This window comes from Equus przewalskii, chromosome 22, assembly GCF_037783145.1.
Source record: "Equus przewalskii isolate Varuska chromosome 22, EquPr2, whole genome shotgun sequence".
NCBI lineage: Eukaryota > Metazoa > Chordata > Mammalia > Perissodactyla > Equidae > Equus > Equus przewalskii.
Window position 1 is genome coordinate 35,585,191 of NC_091852.1, and position 23,156 is coordinate 35,608,346.

At 41.4% G+C, this 23,156-nt stretch overlaps 1 protein-coding gene across 7 annotated transcripts in view; it reads left to right on the forward strand.

The window, feature by feature from the left end:
• The window catches only part of SH3GL2 (SH3 domain containing GRB2 like 2, endophilin A1), a 196,885-nt gene that overhangs the window by 153,780 nt on the left and 19,949 nt on the right, over window positions 1-23,156 (forward strand). For all 7 annotated transcript variants that reach the window (XM_070589747.1, XM_070589748.1, XM_070589749.1 and 4 more), the window contains one exon: window positions 4,567-4,639. In XM_070589747.1, the coding sequence (XP_070445848.1) occupies window positions 4,567-4,639 (73 nt within the window). The remainder of the gene's footprint in view (window positions 1-4,566; window positions 4,640-23,156) is intronic.

Below are 23,156 nucleotides of genomic sequence, written 5' to 3' on the forward strand. Positions count from 1 at the left end.
TCACGTAATTATTATGTGCACTAAAATAGTAGTCATCTTTTGAATTTTTCAAACCATTTAAAAATGTAAAAACAGGTAGTGGCCTGGATTTGGCTCATTGGCCATAGTTTGCCAACCCTTGCCTTAGCATGAAGAACAAAAATGTTAGAGTGAGTAAAGAAAATTGAGAGAGCTGTTTTTCTCCCTTCCCAGAGTTGTAAATTACAAGACTGGATGGTGGAGGAGGAACCTCCTGACCCTCAAGTATTGAGGATTGCTGAAATCTTGGTATTGAGAAAATGGAAGAAAAAAGACCAGAAGAATGTATACCTATGCATTTACCTTTAGAAAAAAACTTATTTCACGTAGAATTTTTATATCCTGAAAGCATGCCTATATTTGTATATGTTTACAGTTTCACCTTCTCTAAACATCCTTCCCTAGTGGCTCCCAACCCCCATCCAAACGAGATTAATTAAAGAAATGAAGGCTTAGGAGCTCACAAGACTTGAAGTTGTAATTGAGGGTGCATCAAACTTATTTTCAAGTAATAGTCAACTTTGGGCACTGAGGATGTCATTAGCTATATGTCATAAGTTCAAAGTTAAACTGTGCTGTTCTCAAATGGGAATAAGCTCTTGCTGGTTATAAGAAATGACTTGTGTGGAAATCTTAGTTCATGCTAATTATATCAGGCCCGTCAATCAGAGAATATGTGTTTAGACATTGCTGGTTTCAGTATGTGAATAGCTTTCCTAGCAAATGCCTATCAAGGTGTGTTCGAGGTTCTCACAGGGTAGTGCACCTCAGCCGGTCCATGGCTGATGCAGTAGAGTTTAGTTTAGCAGAAAGAGCCCTAGACGTGATTAGTGAGGACAGAGATGGAGAGAAGTTAGAAATTGGTCAGCTTCCTACCTGCAGATGGTCATTGGAGAGGTCAGTTCCTCCACCTCTTTTTTAGGAACCATCTGATCCATGACCTTTGGAACTGCTTTCCTTCCCATCATAGCCACACTAGCTATGTGACCTCAGTGAGTTCATTTTCCTTCTTTAGGTTCAGATTTCCACATTTACAAAATCCAGGCTTTGGACTAGGTGCTCTACTGGTCTCTTTCTCTTATGTTCATTAGCTCTGTCAAGTGGATTATCTGTCAGTAAAATCAAGAGCAAGATCCTAGTGACTGAATTTGCTAATAGCTGTTCCCTGTTTGGGGTATGTCCTGATTTGTTTTCAGAGGTGGACCTCAAGTGAATGTTGTTTTATGCTCTCATCAAAAGAGTTTAGCTAGAGTTGGGGTTGTATGGGCTCTTTCCTGGGAGACTTGGGTCAACCGCAGGGGACATTGGGGTACTTTGTATTCCTGCTTCCCTTCTAAGATTGAATCCCACTCTGGGGACCAAAATTATTGCTCTAATATTGGTATCTTCACGGTCTCTGTAGCTCCCCTGAGATCACTAGCTTTAGTTAAGCTAGTGGCTTCTGTTTGTAGAGCCTAAGTAGTTGGGCTATCTATTTACAGAGCCCCGAGGGGAGGGGGGGTTCCATAGCTTTCCACGCCTTCCTTGCTGACCTCCCTTTGGACACTCAAGATCTGCACTGCTGGTGCCCAGCCTCTGTAGAGAAGCTGTGTAACTGAGGGTGCTGGTCAGACAGCTTAGCACGGGGGAGGCCTCCTGTCTCAGAGGCCCACGGCAGGATAGTTCTTGTGGATGAAGTTCCCACAGACTTTGAGGACTTTCAAAATAAAAACAGAAAATGGATGGCAGGTGCTTTCCTCCTGGTCCTGTGTGGTTGTCTAGTCCCCAGCCCCATCTGACTTCGTGTCTCTTCAGTTTGGGAGTTGTCCCTGTTGCTTGTCTCTCTACAGGGAGCTTATGCTTTCAAGAAGTATAGGTTAGTGGTTAAGAACACAGATTCTGGAGGCAGAATTGGGCACGTTCATAGGGTTTCTGAGAATTAAATGTGTAAAGATGTTTAAAGCCCTTAGAACAATTTCTGAAAAATAGAAAGCACTTATGATGATGGTGGTTATCATTATTACTGAGGAAAGAGATGACGGAAAGTTAGAAATTGGTTAGTCTCCTAACATCAGATAACTTCCGAATCTCAAATGGTCATTGGACAATTCAGTTCCTTTGGCACTCTCAGATATTTTGACCTTGGAATTACTTTTTCTTCCCATCATGGCCACAAAGGACCTTTGGATACATTTGGTGCCAGATTCCTTAATCTTTGTCACATGGTCAGCAGGACACCTGTGTTTTCCTCCTATCACACATGTAACCTGGACTTCTAGCATGTTTGTTCTGCATACAGCCTTTGAAATCATTTCCATGACATTGAGTGCATAGTGGTTAGTTGGCATTCTGCTAATACTTCCAGGACCTCCATGTGTGGTTGCACAAGTCCTGCACTGCACAACTCCAGAAGATCACTGTTCACCTCAGTACTAAACTCTTAGTACATACCCAAATTTAAGACGTCTTAAAAACTCAGGTCAATCAAAAGAACATGGTACAGGGTTCATATGTAGGAGGGCACCTCTTAAATAGGACTGCTTTTTAAGGTAATTTTATTCCATGATGACCTCATAAGAACAAGTGTTTTCCTTTGTTAATTGCAGTAAAGGCAAACTCCTTACACACACAATACTATGACTACCATAGAATGGGAAATTATTAAGTACTGAAAACTCAAACTGAAAGATAAAATCTTCTGATGGGTCATGATTTTGGTTTCTCATTGTGAAAAAGAAGGCTTACCCATCCATGATACGCTGATTTGTATGTAGATGGAGTAGGTTATTGAAAACTTTCTTGGAATTGAGGGAGGGGCCATTGAACCCCAATTAAAATGAAAGTTCCCATGGACTTAATTGCTATCTGAAATTCCACCATCAAAAGTTAATTCTTTTCACTCATACTTATATATTCGATGTGCATACTTTGGATATTTATTTATTTGTTAGTCATTTACCCTCTAGAGTGAATGAATGGACCAGACATGCTGATAAGAAAAGGATTCCATGGTGAATGTAGAGAGGATCTAACTGTGCTGAGCAGCTTACACAGCCTCTCCATGTGTGGAGAAGGGCCCACAGAGAGAGGACATGCTGAGCTGCTGGACGCAAATACTGGCCATTCAAAATTGTGCAGGGATAGACTCTATTTAGAATTAACCAAAAGTTCAAGGACTGATTAGAACTGTTGGGTCAAGATTTTTATATACTTAGGAGTTCTCAGAAGTTAAATAAAAACTGTCCTTCTCTTACTTGAATAAATAGAATTGATGTTGCATTTTTCTTTTTTTGAGGAAGATTAGCCCTGAGCTAACATCTGCAGCCAATCCTCCTCTTTTTTGCGGAGGAAGACTCGCCCTGAGCTAACATCCATGCCCATCCTTCTCTACTTTATATGTGGGACGCCTGCCACACCATGGCTTGGCAAGCGGTGTGTAGGTCCGCACCCAGGATCCGAACTGATGAACCCTGGGCCACAGAAGTGGAATGTGCGCACTTACCCGCTGTACCACTGGGTTGGCCCCTGCACTTTTCTTTCTTTAGGGCAGTGAAATCCGCTACTGTGTCTGGCCCACTGCGGACATCCAGTCAGTGCCTCTGGGCAAAATATGATTTATTATCTCTACCTTACTATTATTATTATTTTTACTGTTATGTACATTTATTTTATGCTGAATTTATTCCTGGGCCATACATTTTTCTCTCTTCGGTTTCTTCTGGGGTATCTTTTTCTTCTATGCAACTTCTTCTTCTGGTTTAGGAACAGTTTGCTCTTTTCCAGTGAGGATCATCTCACTGTGTGAGACATGTCAGTGTGGCAGGGCAAGCTCATGGCAGGGATGATCCAACTATGAGCTCTGTAAGTCCGGGGCCCTCTTTGGAGGTTTTGTTCTCCTGGGTATGCTCAATGACCAGAATCTCTACATCAAAATCCTTACATTCAGCATTGCTTTCTGCATTTTTAAGCCTGTAGAGCAAAAATTCAGGATTCTTACTGGGTCATGGAACTTGTGTCTGGCCCTACTGTTTGGCCTGGGCACACCTACCAACTCCAGCCCTGTAATAATGGAATGGTACACATTGCTTCTGTAAAGTGACTCTTTCAGACACTTGGTGGCTTTCGGGATATGAATGCTCTCCATGGCCTGGGCAGTTTCACGAGTGTTCTTAAAGTAAGTATGAAGATTTGAACCTCTTGATTTGCATGATTTCGTGGCATTTTCTGAGTCAAATGAATAGCGAACCATTTTCAGAGACCACCTCTGGCCACTTATGGGAAGAGGAAGCTATCTCCAATTTATTTTGCCAGAAGATAATAAAGTATATTTTGAAATAAATTTTAGGAAATTACCAGGTTCCTCTTTGGATAAACAGGTTTTCCAGATCTTGATGGAACACAGCTGCATGCAAAGCCGTCACTACTTCTGGAGCTCCTCCAGCCCCTCGCCTTCCCCCGCAGGACTGCTGCTCTGCTGCACCACCAGCGCTTGTCGATCTACTCAGGCAAAAACTGGAGTTCTAAAGCTGATAATTTTTGTCATTTAGAATATTTATTTTCTCATTTCAGAAAGTGGATGTCACCAGTAGGGCTGTGATGGAAATAATGACTAAGACAATTGAATACCTTCAACCCAATCCAGGTAAGGGATCACTTTCTGCATTCAGGGTATCCTCCAGGTGACTTGTAGTTTCTCCTTGATAGATAGTTAAGGTTTGGTGTGCTTCTGCTTCCTCAGCCCAGTGTTCTGGAGGTTCAGCGACTTCAGGTGTAGCACTTTGCCTGGGAACGGGGGCTTTTTAAGGCTCACATTGAAGTAACTGGAGGATTCTATGGTATTATATCTGACTGTGGTATATTTAACAAACAGCATTGTGTGGACAGCTTGGGTGGCACATAATATCAGGGTAGCTGCGAGCTGTTACTAATGGAACTTCAGTTTTCAAGGGATGATAAGAAAGAAAATTGGGATAATTTTAAGATAATACAGTAATTTCCAGAGGCGTGAAAAAGTAGGAAGTTGATTAGCTTTTGTGAAATATGGAGGATTTCTGTTTAAATAGCATCACTTGAATCTTTGGAGGGTTGTTCGTAATTCTGATTCTTCTCCAAGCACATCGCAGATCAGCGTTTGTTCCTGCTAACCTGTTACACTCTAAGAAGAAAGTTACGATAGAGATGATGGAGCTATTCCTTGAAAAGAGAACCAGGCAGAACTGGGGCAGTCTCTTAGGCATGAGGTATAACAGAGCAAAGCAGCCTGCATTGTGGACCTCCTCACTACTCTTCCTGTACAGAAGAAACTTGAAGCAAGGCTGAATGTATTTATGTGAGACATATGGTTATTTAGAAAACTGCCCACTCCTAAGACTTACTCTTTGGGAGTTGCAGGTTGAGATTCCAGTGTCTTTGGCAGTCGTAGGGAAGACGGTCCAGGCACTCTGTCAGCCCCAGTGTATTTGGATACTGAGCATTAGTGGGCAAGAGATAAGAAAAGGAGGTGTGGAATAAGAGGAAGTGGGTGCGTGTGATAGAAAGTGCTGACTGACTCTCTACTGCCTCCTCCTGGCTGCAGCTTGCATTTAACCTGTACAGCTGCTGTTTTGAAGATAAACTTTTTGGGAATAACCTTCTTGATTTTTCTTTTCTTTGTGTCTTAAAATACAGCAGAGATGGGATTATGTGAGGAAGGAACATATAGAAGTAAATATGGTAAGCTATCATAACCAGGAATTTAACTGACATGGACCAGATGGTTAGCAAATTAGGCAGAAAATAGCAAATCAAGTTTCTAATATTTTACCTAGAGCCTTCTTCATGACCTTAATATTACAGAGATGAAAGGGTCTCTTAGATGTACGTCTGTTCGTTAGTGTTTGAACTGTAATAGGTCAAGTTCTGGAAAGAGAGCTGCTCACCCTGCCTCACCACGAGAAATCATTGTTTAGGGACAAGAATTTCTGTCTTCATCTTTGCATAGAACTCTGAAGTGCTCTCTGATTTCCTGGGATTTCCACATGAATTGTGTTAGTAACGCATTGCTGTGGGGCTAAGATAAATATAGGGAACGGGAGGGAAAATAGAGTATTTCATGAACACTAATACATTTTCAGTATGGTGCTAGTTATATGCACTGTCTCATCTTTAAAAGTTACCATTTTTTTCTGACTGTAAAAATAAAACACAGTTGAGCAATTCATAGTATAAAAAAGGGACTGAAAATCCAATGTAGCACAGACTGTCAGTGGGGACCCATGTGTTCCTGAGCATAAAGTAATGATGCTCTGTTGTAGTGCCTTGAATAGTATACCTCCCCAAAATATTTAGGGTCGCCCAGAACCTCAGACGGTGGCGTTATTTGGAAATAGAGTATTTTCAGAGGTAATTAGTTAGCGATCTTGAGATTAACTCATCCTGGAGTTAGAGTGAGCCCTAAATCCAAGGTCTGGTGTCTTTATAAGGAGAGGAGAAGATACAGAGAGACACAGGGAAGAAGACCATGGGAAGATGGAGGCAAAGGTTGTAGTGATGCTGCTCTATGCCGAGGGGCAGCTGGAAAAGGCAAGGAACAATTCACCCAGAGAACCTCTGGAAAGAACCAACCCTGCTGACACCTTGATTTCAGGCTTTTGGCCTCTCGAGCTGTGAGAGAGTAAATTTCTCTCATTTTAAGCCACCCAGTTTGTGGTAATTTGTTCTGGCAGCCCTAGAAAACTAATACAGTAGGCCAGCCTCATTTTATGCAGGAAAAAACAAGGGCCAGAGAATTTAAGAAGCTTTCCTAAAATTACAGACCTAGGTGGGGCTGAAGCCGGGATTGGAACCCAGGTCTGACTGCCTCCTAAGCCTCTGCACTTTCTGTTGCACGATCCTGCTTCTGAGAAGAATGGGGTCAGCTTCACTGAGGTGCAGAAGGCCCTTCACCTTCAGAGCAGGTCCAACAGAAATTTGGAAAGGAAACAAATTGTGGGTTTGAGACTTATTTTTATTTTAATAAAGAAGATTACAGGAGGAGTTAATTGAGGGAGATAGGAATTTTTAGAAATGTCACATTTTTAATAAAATGCTAAATATGCTACTTAGCTGCCAACATATTGGTTTTATGGCTATTCAAAAATCAAGTGGACATCTGCCACCAAGAACAGTTAAGGCCATCACCAGGCAATCCCAGGTTGGTTTCAGAAAAGCATTTATTTATGGGCAGGCCACATACGTATACAAATAAGTGTCACCTAGAAGAGTCTAGAACACAACAAAACTTCATATAATCATTCTACAGAGTTTAGACAATTGGTGTTTAATTCATTTATGATAGAGTTCCTCCATGAATTTCTCGCCCTGAGAGCAGACACTGGCTCTAGCCCTCATGAAAAGGTAGCTGGTCAACTACACTTATTTAGAACTGAAGTGTCCTTGAGAAGGGATGCAGGTGTCTAGCAGACACCCAGAGGTGCCCAGTCCTTGGGCACAGAAGAGCAAAAAGAATATTCCCAAACTCATGCAGGCTGGTAAATGCTTTGACCACTCAGCCTCACAGTGAGCCCAGGAACTGGGTCAGTCAGTATGGATCACTGTATGCTCTTCCTGAATAAGCAAGATCTGGCTTAGGTCAGGACAGAGGCTGATGCCAACTAACAAATTTACATGGACAAGCCAGTAGAATCAGTAGACATTAATGCTTTGAGGGTACTTTGAGAGTATCTTGTATTAGACTAATGCTTTCTGGCTTTCCGATCTTGTGATTGTGGAGCATACACATCTTTTATTTTCTTGAAACTCAGTTCCGATTGAAATGATGACCAAAGGCAGTTTAATTTTCATGAATCTGCAGATATGCTCTGTGTAGGTCCCACATCCACTCTTGTCCACCCCCGGAGTGTTATTTTTAAAAGACAAATCTGATCATATCATTATCTTGCATAAAACCCTTCAGTGGCTTTTCATTGCTTTTAGGATTAAGTTTTAAATTTTTAACATGGCTTAAAGGGCGCTCCCTGCATAATTAGTCTGCCCCTTCCCCTCCACCTTGTCAAGCAAACAGTTCCTTCAGGTGAGCACAGAGGTCACTTAGAAGCCTTCCTTGACCCCCAACTATGTTAGGTTCCCCGTTAATGTTCCTCTCACACTCCCAGCTGCTTTTCCCAGGGGCACATGCTACACTTACTGTAATTGTGTGATGTGTGTGCTTTTGTTTGTCCTCCCCTGTAAGGACAGGACTGTTGCTGTCTTATTTACACCCAAACCCCAGCCCCCAGCTCAGTTCCAGGCAGCCAGTGGCACTTGGATATTTGAATAAGTGAATTATGAAGCACAGTTGACAGTCAGTGTCTAATGTGTTAAAACTGTGGTAATGTAAAGGAGAGAAGGAAAACTCAACTCTACCCGTGTAACCAACATTTATCAAATGCGTTTACTTTTAACAAAGACTAATCCTAGATGCGGTAGGAGTAGACACAGGACCACGGTTGGGTCCCTGCTTTCTGGGACTTCACAGTCTAACAGTATAAGGTATGTACATTCTGAAGAGAGTGGCCCGGGGGCATCACAGCTAATTCCTTCTGGAAGTTCCAGCTAACTGATGAGGTGAGGAAGGGAGAAAGGAGTCACAGGTCTACAGGTGTGTCCTATGAAGCAGGGCTTTTGAGAACAGAACAGAGAGCTGTAAAGTCTTTCAGCTTGGATGTGAAATTATTCTGACAGGAACATCCATAAACCAGTATCAGTTTCCAACCTGTTTAGATAAGAAATAATTTGAACATGAAAAGTGCTGTGCACTAATTCCATTCTACCAATTGTGAGGCCCTATTCTCATGGTATCTAAGAGCAAAGATCATCAGAGAAGATAGAAATCAGTTTTCTTATATGAGTATTCTGATGGCTTGTGGAGATAAAAAAAAAAGAGCACTAAATCAGCATTGTCTCATAGAAATAAAATGCAAGTCATGTGTGTAATTTAGAATTTTCTAGTAGCCACATTAAAAAAGTAAAAAGGTAAAATTGATTTTAATCATATTTTATTTAGCCCAATATATCCAAAATTTTAACCAATGTTAAAAATCATTGATAAATTCTACATTCTTTTCTCTTTTTTTTGTACTAAGTTTTGAAATTTGATGTGTGTTTTATACTTCTAGCATGTCTTGGTTTGGACTAGTCACATTTCTAATGTTCAGTTGCCTTGTGTGGCCAGTGGTTCCCATAATGGACAGCACAGGTCTAGAGGGTTTGCCATTCAAACTGTTTATTATATTTTGACCTATGTTTGATGTTTAGCTTCTTGGTTTATGTATATTGGTGTTTATTTTTCAATAGAGAACTGGACTCTTGATTTTGGAACAGAATATCTTTATTTGTTTGTTGAACCTTCTGCCTATCTGCATCAGGGCTCCCTGGGTGAAAATCTCCCTTTTAAAGAGAAAAACAGATATGGCCAGATGGGACTGTGTTTCATTCCCAGCCTTAGCATACTGGTTATGACAGAGGCTTTTCAGTTTGCACTGAAAAGTCATTTTGACCCTAATGTCATAATCCTGTATAGAGTCCCAAGCTGTGTAGATAAAAAGCAGTTTTATCATGAAAACACTCAAGGTTTGGTTCTCTACAGAAAGGCTTTTCCCTTGAATGTCTATATGGTCCATCTTTCTCCAACATGCTGAGAGATGTGGGTACAAGATTGAGGTCATTAGATATCTATTCAGAATTTTGTGTGTGTGTGTGAGGAAGATTGGCCCTAAGCTAACCTCTCTTGTCTTTTTGCTTGAGGAAGATTGTTGCTGAGTTAACATCTGTGCCAGTCTTCCTCGATTTTGTATGTGGGATGCCACCACAGCATGGCTTAATAAACAGTGCCTAGGTCCACACCTGGGATCCGAACCTGCGAACCCTGGGCTGCTGAAGTGGAACATGCGAACTTAACCACTATGCAACCAGGATAGCCCTAGAATTTTTTAATGATAATTTCAGATCTCATTTGTGGAATGTTGCCTATGGAACTAAAATTAAGCTGTGTTAATTTTAAAATATCTCATTAATCTCTGGAAAGATATTATATCAACATTATTATACTTCTTTCCCACAGGCTGCCCTCTTAATTATTTCCTTCCAAAGATGAATAAATACAGTCACTATAAGATATTTGGTGGTATTAGAACTGAAGATCAATACATATATTATTTTGACATTCACATATTCAGATCCTTGGCTCCAAAAGAGACTGACTTTGCTGTTTCCTGGAGGGCAGGACCTGAGTCGTAATCATCATCTTCTTGTCTCCCACGGCACTTAGCACTGTGCCTGGTACATGATTTGCCCTCACTATGTCTACTGAATAGGTGACAAATGAATGTATGTACCCCTCACTTAAAGAATAAGGGATGTGTACTGAGTCTAGTACAGAGCTTTTACTTTTCAAAATCCTGACACTGAAAAATATTGAAAATGCATAAAAGACAGATTACAAAAGTAATTGTGAGGAAAAGGTTGCTAAACTTCAGAGGAATAGGGTCTTTCAAGGATGAACATATTAAAGAGGAAAATAGAAGTCAGATGATACGTGGTGTAATTGGTATACTATATGTACTGAAAAGGCTGGAGGGTTTTCCTATTTTTACTACATCTTTGGGAAAAAATATTGAAAACTAGTAGGTTCCTAATACAGTCAAGACACCTCAGGTAATCCAGAGTTTTAAGTCAGCTGAAATTGGTGGACTAATGATATCCATTTACTGTGTCTCTAAGGACTGCTAAAGCCAGACCTTATTTAAAATATAATTAAACATAACAGATATTATACATTTAAAAGTATGCACGTATATGGGAAATTAAGCTAATAGAGTCTCCATTCAATAGCCTTGAGCTACTAATGCGCTGCTTCCCTGTAGTGGTCCCTGCACTCGCTCTGTTTCTCCAAGTCTGGTCTCCCTCTTGTTCACCCTACTGCAGCCTCACTGGCCTTTTAGTTTTTCCAAGAGCCTCAAGCTCTTCCTCCATCAGGACTTGGCACTGGCTGTGCCCTCCTCCTGGAATGGCCCCCACCTGCCCCTTATGTGACACCTGTCTTACTCATCCTTCCTGCCTCAGCTTCAATATCACCTCTGAGAGGCATTCCCTGAGCCCCCAGTCTAAATCAGGTCCACTCCAGTGTTGAATTGTCATGCTGCCTTCACATGAGTCCCTTCCACAGATCTCTCCAGTGGTTCCCCATTTAGAATAAAATTGAAAGTCTTCATCATGGGTTACAAGGTCCGATGATCTGACTTCCTTTTCTACAGTCCTACCAATCTCCATCCTGCTCCCTCTCCACCAGCATCGCCGGCCTTCCCACTGTTCCTCAAACACGCAGGCACCCTCATTCATCTGGACTGTGCCAGTCCTTCTACCTGAATTCCTTTGTCTCCAGGTCTTCACTTCAGGTCTCTGCTCAAACAGCACCCTTACTTGTGCAGCTTTCCTAATCATCTTGTTTAAAGCATCACCCCTTGTCACTCTGTTTTGTTTCCGTTTCCCTGTTTTGTTTATCTCTGTGGTGTCACTACTTAAACCTTTATTAAATGTTTACTTGTTAAGGTGTGGCTTGTCTCTGCCACTATCATGCAAGTGACCTGAATGTGAGACTGTTGTTTGTACACTGCAATCAGAGAGCCCTGTTCTTGTCTTCTGTTGCACTTATCGTGATTTTTATTTTTCTAGGTTGTTTTTGTTTGTTCAATATCCTGCCCTCCTTCATTCTTACTCCCCTGGTTTACATTCTGCACATAGCAGCCTGCTCATTCCATTAAAGATATAAATCATATCTTGTCACTCCTCTGCTTATTAGTCTTAGTAGCTTCCCACTGAACTGACACTTCCTGGCTACAAGTCCCTGTGTGATTTGGCTCTTGCTCTGCCCCCAACACCATGTTGTCCTCTGTCCACTCTCACTGGCTTCTTTTTGGTCCTCAGCCATGCTCAGCTTGTTCCTACCTCAGGGTCTTTGCATAGGAAGTTCCTCTGCATGGGGCACTCTTCTCCAGACTCCTGTTGTGGCTGCTCCTTCTGGTTAGTCCATCTCCACCTCCCTCTGTGGTCCTTCCCTGCCCACTCTATCTAAAATAGCCTCTGCCCATCCTTCTCCCTTCTCATATCCCCTTTTGAACTTCTATCATCATTTGAAATTATCCTCTATTTTATCTTTTTTTTAAGTCATCTGCCTGTCACCCCCATTTCCCATCCAGAATGTAATCTGCACAAGGATAGGGACATTGTCCTGTTTACTATCCCTAAGATACAGACGGTGCCCTTAATAAATATTTATTGAATGCATACATCTCTCCCACTGTCTTATAAACTCATCAAAGACAAGGACTGTGTCTGTTTTGCTCATTTTTATATATCTAGTACCTAGTGACGTGGGCTCAGTGACCCAAGGAGTTGAAAGAAAGATTTCTTAGACTCTCAGAGTCTGGCAGTAGTGCTCCTTTATTCAAAGAATAGCATAGGGACAGGACCCATGGGCAGGGAAGAGCTGCAGTGGGTTGAGGGTAGGGCCAAATTTATAAGACATAGGTATGTGAGTTATTTCTTTACAAGACAAAGGAAAGATCATGTAAAAAAGTTGTTAAAATGGTATCAGTGCAGATGGGGTCTGGTTATCGGGTGGTGGTTGTATAACTTTGGATACGAATCAGGTTGAATCAGGTCAGGATGTCCTCTACTTCCCACAGGATGATATAGATCAGTATGTACGCCAGGATGCCTTGCCCTTCTCCTCCTAGGGCAGCCTTGATCCTCATCACCTAGCACAGTGATTGGTGCTTAGTCGGTGCTTAATTTGCTGACTGAATGAATCAAATCATGTTAAGCATATTTAAGCTCCATCTATAGGAGTAGCTAACCTTTAAGGTAGGGTTATGGTCTGCAGACTTGAACAGGCCAGGATCAGAACTGTTCCTCTGTCTATATAATTTCTACTTGGTGTGGTGCACAGTGAATACATTTCACAAATGCTTTGGAAAAAGTGTGGAAATACATACTCTCATGTTTAAATCATTAAGCTGAAGTTATTGACAGAACATTCATATTTACAGATATAGATAATAGTTGTTCCTATTTTCAGATTAGAAAACAGCAGTTTCAAGAGAAATTAAATAATTTTCCCAAAGCTATGCAACAAAAGAACCAGAATTCATGTTCAGATATGACTGTGTCCAGAGTCCATTTTGTTTTCACTGTTTTATGCTACAAAATATGAAGACACCTTCTGTCTTGGTATGTGTGGTGGATACACTCGAGAGTGACCCCCAGTGATTCTCACCTTGTATAATCCCTTCCTTTTGAGCAGTGGTGGGATCTATGACTTGCTTCTAACCAATAGAAAATGGCAAAGGTGATGGGATCAACCACTTGCCACTCTCTTGATTAGGTTATATTATATGGCAAAGTTGATAGGATGTCATTCCTGTGATCACGCTACATTATATAAAACTGTCTCAGGGGACTGGAGTGAGAGAGGTTCTCCTCCTGGCCTAGAAGCAGCAAACTGCCATGTTGTGACTGCTGTGTCAGGGAGCTGAGGGTGGCCTCGAGGACCGAAGGGCAGCCATTAGCCAACAGCCAGCAAGAAGCCAGGGCCTTCAGTCATACCACCACAAGGAAGTGAAATTTTGCCAACAACTTGAGTGGGCTTAGAAGCAGATTTTTTCCCACTTGAGCTTCCTGATAACATGGCAGCCTGGCTGACACCTTGATTGTAGCCTTGTGAGACCCTGAACAGAGGGTGCTGTTGAGTTGCGCTTGGACTTCTAACCTACAGAAACTGTGACATAGTAAATATGTGTAGTTTGAAGCCACTAAGTTTGTGGAACTTTGTTACTCAGTGTAGAAAACTAATACAATATGGCTGTTTGTTCCCAAACCAGAGCTCCTAGTTCAAGCATATCACTGTTTGCTGGGCCATCAGGCCATTTGCCTTTATCACTTTGGGCTTCCTGGATACCTTACATTGAAGCAGGACATGGATTGGGAAAACCTGTCACATCTTTTCAGCTCAGGATGAAGTCTCCTGACCCCCTAGGGAGTGGAAATATGGGTCCACTCTATGCTAAGACTGAAGATATCTTTGAAACATGAGACAGTGCAAAGCAGTTGGCACAGTGCCTGTCACTTCTGTAGGGGCTCAAGAAATGTCACTCACCTTCTCTTCCCAGGGGCCTCCAGCCCTACCTGAGGGCATCTCAGGTGCTTACTCAGCAGTTTCTCCACAGGCAAGGCCTCCAGGAAAAAGTCCCTCTGTAGGACCTTACCCACAACAATGTCACAGTGCCAAGAGGCCACCCTCTATCGTCTCCAAACACCAAAGAAGCAAAGGCTCATGCTGTTGGTACACAGCGGGCTGTGTATTTTTCAAATCGTAGGAACCATTTTACGTTCCTGTGGTGTAACCACCTGCTTTCTCAGGGTGTGCTGTGAGACCTGTGTTGGTGCCTTGCAACACCCCATGTGGGGGTGGGCAAGGTTTGCTCTCCCATCTCATGGGTTCTTAGGGCTGCTGACTCTGTACCACAGCACAGTGTCTTAAAACACCTCCCTGCCGCTTCCCACTCAGCAGGGGCACAAGAGAGCTCTGTCGCCTGGGAGAGAGGTGTTATAGAAATACCATTGTTTGGGTGGAAGGTAGCATGATCCAGTGGTAAAGTTACGTATTTATATGTCAGCTGGCAAATCTTCCTCTTCTCTTTCCTTAATCCTTTCTAATATTTAACTTCAAGGGAAACTGCATAGGTTTGAGGAAATTTACCCAAGTCCTCATTACCGTGTAAATCTTTTGCATCCTTTATAATTGTTAGTGTGCAAGGCTGGGGAACACGTTTTTCACAGTGCAGGGAGCATCAGAGGGCTCATTTCAGACTTAGAGATGTTCTGAGATTTTACCCAGGAAAATTAGGTCATTATATGCAGTCATCACAGGTTGCCAACATGAAATATATGCTAAAATGTTATTTATTAAGTACATTTTGTTGCAAGTATTAAGCTCTAAATCTAAATTAGTATGACTTGGGGATTTATACTCATATTCCAATTACAGTTATACTAGACGTCACAAATTTAGTTAAGATAATTCAGAATTAATTTTTTCCTTCAACTAAAGACTCATTGAGTCTCCATAGATAATAAAGAGGTAAGTAGAATTTTAACTATTAGTTGCCATTTTGATGAAATGGCTATCAATTACAATTTTCTCCAGCCAAAAGGGGGAAAGAGGAGAAAAGAAGTAGCATTTGTTTAGGGCCTGCTTTGATTACGTATATCACTATTTCACTGTCACAGCAATTCTGTCACTAACTGTTATCATCTCTTACAACCAGGCACAGGGAGGCTAGGAGGGTATGCACCTTCTCGTCCCTGCAGAGCTGCAATTTGAACCCCGTCCTGTTTTGTTTCTGTGAAGGCACGTGCCCTTGTGTTAGTTAGTAGGAAGTTGTAATAGATTCTGTCATAGGAGAATGCAGTTCTAATTTTTTTTATCTTCAAAAAGAGGCTCTCTTTTCACATTTAAATGCCACTTTGGTCCTCTAAATTTTAACAATGCTTGTTCACAGTGTTTGTTGTATTTAGTAACTAAGTATCCCTATGAAATTTGATAATTTTCCACAAGAAAGGTGAATAAATTACCTTTTTGTTTTCTTTGATGTATTTATTTGATCTTGTAAAAAGATCTTCTTTTTGTAAAGACCATAAACAGAAACCAGATCATTAGGAAATGGTTTGGCTGTGTCATTCATTCTTATAGAAATAAAAACAAAAAAAGGAGAGATTAAGAAAAAGAATAAAGTTAAAATCTTTACATTAGAGTCTTAAAGTAAGGCCTATTGGTTTTGATCTCAGCAATGATTTTACAAAAATGAGTTTCATTGGTTTTGAAAAATTACAGTAAGGTTCTATGTACACTGGCATAGATACCATCTACTCATTTGCAAATGACCTGGTCCACTTATCCTAGTGGATTCTAATGCATGTATGCGAGATTTTTAGATTTGAAAGGCATTACAGAAATCAGATAAGCTGGCCCTCTTATGTTTGAAGTGAGGTAGCTCAGGTCCTGAGAGGTTAGGCAGCTTGCCCAAGGTCACGCAGATGGAAAGACCTCCAGGCTCCTAACTCCTGCGCCCCTTCTCCTGCTTCCTAAGTTGCAGCATCTATCACCTTTCCTCACCTCTGCATTTTTAAACACCTAACAAGTGTAAATATAGCTAAGGCTTTACACTTTGCTGCTGACAAGTCTTAATTTGCCCTATTTTAATGAAGATGTAATAAAGCAATGAGAGCCAGAGTGGCGTTCTGGAATGAGAACAGGCTTTTGAGACACAGTTAGGATTCAAAATCTGCTGAGCTTCGTGTTGCTCTGTGTCCTTGGGCAAGTTACATAATATCTTTGTGCTTCATTTTCTTTATCTGTAAAGTGGAGAAACAAAACCTGTCTCTTGTGTCATTGGGAGGATTAAAAAGATGATGTATGTGAATTACGCATAGTAGATACTTCTGAAATGATAGCTATGGGATGAAACGTGGTCCTAATCGTTAACTTTTCAAAGATATTTTAGGGCTCATTCCAAGTTTTAGACCAGATGGTAATATTTATGAATACTAATACAAATCATTAAGCATTTGTCAGCTAAAGATCTCTGCTCTTTAGGGCAACTAGGTTTGGTTTCTGTAAGATAAGTAGAGATGACAAAGGAATTAAGTCCGTAAAAGCAGTGAAAGGCTTCTGGAAGATTTATTCCATCTCTTTGAATGGATGCTAAATCCATTAGGTTTCCCCTAACAGAAAATGGAGACGTGGCTTGGAATGCTGTGGCCACCTCTTTTGTCTAAATGTGTCAGCTGTGTTTACCAACACAGAGCAAGGGTGGGGTTGGCTTCCCTTCTTCCCCTTTGAGATGGACAGATGCCCTGTCAATATGTTTTCGTATTTGAAATTTCACAGTTGAACAGGGAAGGAAGCCACTCTTAAGAGCATAATACAGGAATTTAAAGCAGGTTGTAATTTTTTTATTTACAAAAGGTCTTTCCCCAAATGCTTCTGTCATAATCGTTTAAGTTGGGGAGGAAGATGGGGTGCAGAAGGGACGACTCACTGCTCGTACCTGCCCCCTCCAGCAGGGAACACCCATTTTCACCACCCCTGTGCCCCTTCACCTCCTGCTCTGTGCTTAGATTTGTGCTGAGCCTCTTCATTCCAACTTCCCGTTCCACAAAGACTATTGATTTCCGGCACTAAAGAAATCTCGTTTGCTATAAATCTTGATTTTGAATTATAGTAAATGAAACTAAAAAAAAAAAAAGATAACATCAGGACTCCCTATTTTTTTTCCTTAGGAAAAAGAACATTCATTCTCTTCCATCGTTGTTCTTGGGACCAAACCCCCTTAGAAAACATCACTTTTGCCTTGTCCTCAGAGGCTTTGGATCCACGTGTCCTGACATTTCACAGAAGCTTACAAAAGGAATCTCAAGGATTTTCCTACAAATGTCTATCAGAACCTCAACGTCCCCTCCTATGAGTGTGTTACATCCTGTTTTAGAGGAGTACAAGGAAAACTATTTCTCTATACACTCCACCCATAGAACACTTCTGACACCAGATGTCTGGGTTTTACCCTACACCGACCAATTCTGCAACTCCAGTGTAGGATGTCCTATAATTCAATTCAGTTCCAATACTGTCTACCTAGAGTTAGAATCAGATCCCACAGTTAACCTACAAGACTGCCCCCACTTTAGATGCCAATCCCACATCTGAGCCTCTGGCACTTCTGACCCCCTCTTTGGTTTGATAATTTGCTAGGAAGTCTCCCAGAACTCAGAAAAACACTTTTTTTTTAACTTACTGATTTATTATAAAGGATACAACTTAGGAACAGTCAAATGAAAGATGTGTAGGGCAAGGTATGGGGAGGGACACAGAGCTTCCATGACCTCTCCAGGCCTGTCAGCCTTCTAGTACCTCCATGTGTTCACCACCTGGAGGCTCTCTGAACCCCTTCGGTTAGGATTTTTATGGAGGCTTCATTAGGTAGGATCATTAAATGGTTGGCGTTTGGTGATGTAATCAATCTCCAGCTCCCTTCTTCCCTCCCCTGAGTTCAGAGAAGGTCAAATGCTAATGAGATAGCCTCAGGATGAGGGCTGGTTACCAGGGGAACCAACTCTGTGGTTAGAGGGTGGGAAATTTCAGTCCTACTTCCTAACTTCCTCTGACCTCAGGGGAGGAGAAAGGGGCTGCAGCAGGGTGCAGTCTATACAGAAACTGATAAATGATAATGTCCACCTGAAATTACACAGTTATAAACCATTGTGATCTCAATGAAATAATTTAGGAAAAAAAGACACTTATCAACACTTAACCACTTTGGAGATTCAAAGGTTTTAGGAAGGATGTGCCAGGAAATGGGCAGAGACCAAATATATATTTTTTTATTATGTCACAAGATGCAATGGATGGAAATGCTAGTACAGAAATACCTTTTCAGATATTGTCAAGAACCAATGGCTTGGTCATCATATTTAACAATGATAAATCTGAGTGGTATATATATGTGTGTGTGTGTGTGTTATGTTATTCTCTATACTTCTTTATTTGAAATATTAAATTTTTTTTTACGTGAAGAAGTGTATTTTTCTTAGCCACCATAGATGAGAATTAAAGTGCAATAAAATTCCCCGCAAGCTGGGGGGTTAAGTAGTGGTGTTCTGACCAAGGTTTGACAACGATCTCCCTGGAAGAAAAGCCTTGATTTGTAGTGTTTTCCAGTTTCTGAGTTGCAATGTCTCCCATGACTTTTTTAAGGTACCAACATGACATCACTGAATGTAGACTTGGAAAGAGAAGCTCATGATTGGCTCCTATGAGCCAGTGCTGGCTGACTTCAGCACACCACTGGGTAACACTGTCAAAGGAAGAGTAGCAGTAAACGCTCAGTAAATTAGGACCTGTAGACAGGGGTGGGGAGAGCCCCAAAGAATGGAAGACGTTAGGGACCTGTCCTTCCTTTATTTCTGAAAATCTTAGATTACGCATTCATCAGTGGATCTCATATTTATGTGCTTATGGAAATAAAGTGCTTCATCAATAAAACGTCATCACCCAAGGGTTCAATAAATCATGCAGTCAGGAGACTTTCTATTTCTATTGAAGCTTTGTTCAAAGTTAGTTTTTTTCAGGTGACCTTATCCAAGAAGAATAAGCCCAGATGGAATCTTTATAAAGAGAGAAAGCTTCAGAAAACCATGCAAAATGAAAATTATTTAATAAATGATTTGCTCATAAGTGTAGGAATCCAGCTAATTCTTAAAAGTTAGTTTAATGTAAAGTTGGTTGAAATAATCAAATGTAAAAGCATGGTATAGTGAGTTGAATAGTGTCCCCCAAATTCATGTCCACCCAGAACCTCCGATTGTGACCTAATTTGGAAACAGGGTCTTTGCAGATGGACTCAAGGTGAGGTGGTACTGAATTAGGGTAGATCCTAAATCCAGTGACTGGTATCCTCATAAGAAGTGAAAAAGACAGAGAGAGATATAGAGAAAAGAACGCCATGGGAAAACGGAGGCAGAGCTTGGAGTGATGTAGCTAAAAGCCAAGGAATTCTAAAGATGGCTGGGAGCCAGCGAAGCTAGGAAGACACAAGGAAGGATTCTGCCCTAGAGCTCTCAGAGGGAGCGTGGCCCTGCTGACACCTTAATTTCAGACTCTGGCCTCCAGAACTGTGAAAGAGTAAGTTTCTATTGTTTTAAGCCACCTGGTTTATGGTACTCTGTTACAGCAATCCTAGAAAACTAATACAATATTAAAACACTGATTTCAAGTTACTCTAAAGCCCCTACATCACTCACTTTGGGGGTCTTCATAGGCTCCACCAGACAGTTCGTCCCACATGGTTGATTAGGCCGCCTCTGGCATTGCATCATCTTAGAAGACTATTAAAACAGAAAGCACAGCAGGGCAATGCCATGGATTTTCTTCAGTGGGGGTTCTCTCAGCAGTCCATACAGCAGTGAGAGGTTATTTCCTGCCCCCCCCCCAAGGGACAGCTTAGCTTCTAGAGAATGAGAACAGAACAGGTTGCAGGAGGGGAAGGGGGTTAGAAGTCTCATGTCCTAAATAGGAATTGGTGTGTCTAACCACTCGTCACCACTCAGATCCCAGCAAGGGATACGCCCAGTTACCAGATTCACTGCACTTCAGGAAGCCCAGAATGGAGGCTTCCCACCAGGTGTGGATAAATCATTCGCATTCCTCCCAGTCCACATGTCGTGTGTGAATCGGGAGTCATTTCTACCATAAGCAATGTTGCCTGCTAACAGGTGATATTCTACCTTTATCAGGTTTCCAGGGAGACAGAGCTAGAAAGCTAACCCAAAGTCATACTTATTTATAAAGAGGGAGAAAGGATTTTTAACATCTTACTTATAGTCTTTGGGCCAGCAAAGTAAACCTAGACTAGCAGCTCATTTCTGTTAAGTCAACACTATAGCTTCTTTATATTTAATCCGCAGACACAGGGTGGTGGGAGAGTGAGGAAGGAGGTGGGAATGCAGAATTTTCTGAATGTTCTCTCATGCCGTCTACCCCTCTTACCTACTCTATTCCTTTAACCTAGATGGGACTTTCTTATCCTCACCCTTCGTGTTATACGAGAGGCAACATTTGATATTTGTATCTAGACCCACCAACTCTAAGAGCTTTTCTCTTGTCCTTGATAATCTGGGACTGCCATATTTGTTCAGTTCAATATAATTCTTGGTGACCCTACTTTCCATACAACAAAGAATTTATCATGTTGGTTATAGCCTCCGTTTTACTGAGTATTTCTTTGAATGTGAAGCACAGTGCCAAGTACTTTCCAGACATCATTTCTGATCCTCACAATAACCCAGCGAGGCACCTTTGGTTTTTCTCTGTTCTGTAGAAGAGGAAACCCGTTTGTTTTTTCCCTCAGTTATCTGCCACATTTATTCTAATGTGATGTTCTAAGTCCTAGGCACACATAAGTAAATGAAGCAGATCCAGACTGCCCTCGTGGAGCCCACTGTCTAGTGGGAAGAGATTGATGGTAATCAGTGCGTTGAAGAAAAGTCAAGGGTAAGGGAGACAGAGAGTGACTGGGTGCAGGATAGTGGTGCATTTGGTGTGCTCAGGGAACAGCAAAACACACGATGGGAGGGGGAGGTCACAAGAGCTGGAGCGTGTAAGACCTTGTCACGATTCTGAATGACAAGCACCATAGGACCTTGTCTCCTAGTCTGAATGATATGAGAACACATTAACGAGTTTTGAGAAGACAGACATGAAAAGAGCACTGAAAAGGACTCCTATACAGAATATATTATAGGGGGCAAGAGTGAAAGCAGGGAGGCCAATCCAAGCTAGAGATGGCGGTGGCTCCAAGTGAGAAGTAGTCTGATTTGGGATGTGTTTTGAGTACAGAGCTGACAGAACTTACTGACAGATTGGGTGTACAGTATGGGACAAAGAGAGGCATCAAAGATGGCTATCAGGTTTCAGGCCTGAGCAAATAGAATAGTGAGTTGCTTTCACTAATATGGGAAATACTTCAGGAGGAAGAGTTATGGGATGATTGTGGGAAATCTGGAGTTTAGCTTGAACGTGTTAAGTTTGAGATGCCTAAACATCCTGGTGGAGTTCAGTAGGTATTAGAATACATGAGTCTGTGACACAGTGGAAAGGTCTGGGCTGGAGAGAGAAATTGGAAAATCATCAACTGACTGACTTGAGGAGGTTAAGTGAGTGTTCAGAACCTGTAATAGGTGGGACCCCAGTGCCCACGTTTGCTTGTCCATGTATCCAGAGCACGCTCAGAGACATGTTCCGTGCTCTAACCCCCTGGATATTCTAAATCAGCAAGTCAGAGGTGGAGGCCTCAAATCTGGGTTTTAAAAAAGTTTTCTAAGTAATTCTGATAGACATCAGGTTGTCAGCCATTGGTAAAAGCCTGTAGACAAGGATTTTTTGTTTTTCCCTTGAGCCTTGTGGAGACATGGAGGGTTTCCATGTGCAACTTTTAGTCCCGGAGGAATTGATGGAGCGGGAAAGAGAACAGCTTTGGAATCACAGACCAGAGTCTGAATTCCTTCTTTGCCTCGTAGTAACTTAACGAGAACTCGGACAGATTTTCCACTCTCCCCGAGCCTCCGCGTCCTCACTCTATGGACGCAGCCCATCCTTCTCTCTGCTAATGGGAGTGATACAGCCAGCCCCACAAGGTACTGGTGGTTGTGAAAATTAAGTTAAAGCTCCTGGATTATAGTAACATTAATTAAAGGCTAATTACCACCTGTCAAATATAAAACCATCAGAAGAAAAAGAAAACTTCTGTAGAATTTTGTTTCGTTGATTTTGGGGGGAATTTTCTTCCCCTTCTTCCTGTTATCTGTTGACCTAGCCTTTAAGATTCCAGGTGTTTCCTTCCTTATTATGGTGAATAATGTTCCATAATGTTATAAGGTTATTATGGTGAATAATAATGTGTGTGTGTGTGTATATATGTGTGTGTGTATATATATATACATATAAATGTGATATATATGTATCACATTTGTGGCAATATATAAGGACCTCGAGGGCATTATGCTAAGTCAAATAAGTCAGAGAGAGAAAGACAAATGTTGTATGATCTCACTTATATGTGGAATCTAAAGAAACCAAACTCATAGAAACAGCAGATTGGTGGTTGCCAGAGGCTGGGGGAAGGGGGTGGGTGAAATGGGTGACGGTGGTCAAAAGGAACACACTTCCATTTTTAGATAAATAAGTGCTGGGGGTGTAATGTACATCACAGTGACTGTAGTTAACAATACCATATTGTGTATTCGAAATTTGCTAAGGGAGTAGATCTTAAAAGTTCTCATAACAAGAAAAAAAAGTTTTATAACTTTGTGAGTGATAGATCTTAATTTGTAATCATTTCACAATATATACATATATCAAATCATGTTCTACATCTAAGTAAACACAATGTTGTATGTCACTTATGTCTCAATAAAACTGGGGAAAAAATGATTCCAGGTGTTATCAAATAAGCTGCCTTTCTTTATTTAAACCACCATCTTTTCGGCTCAAGATCCATCTTGTATCTGTTTGGTACAACTCCATGGATATT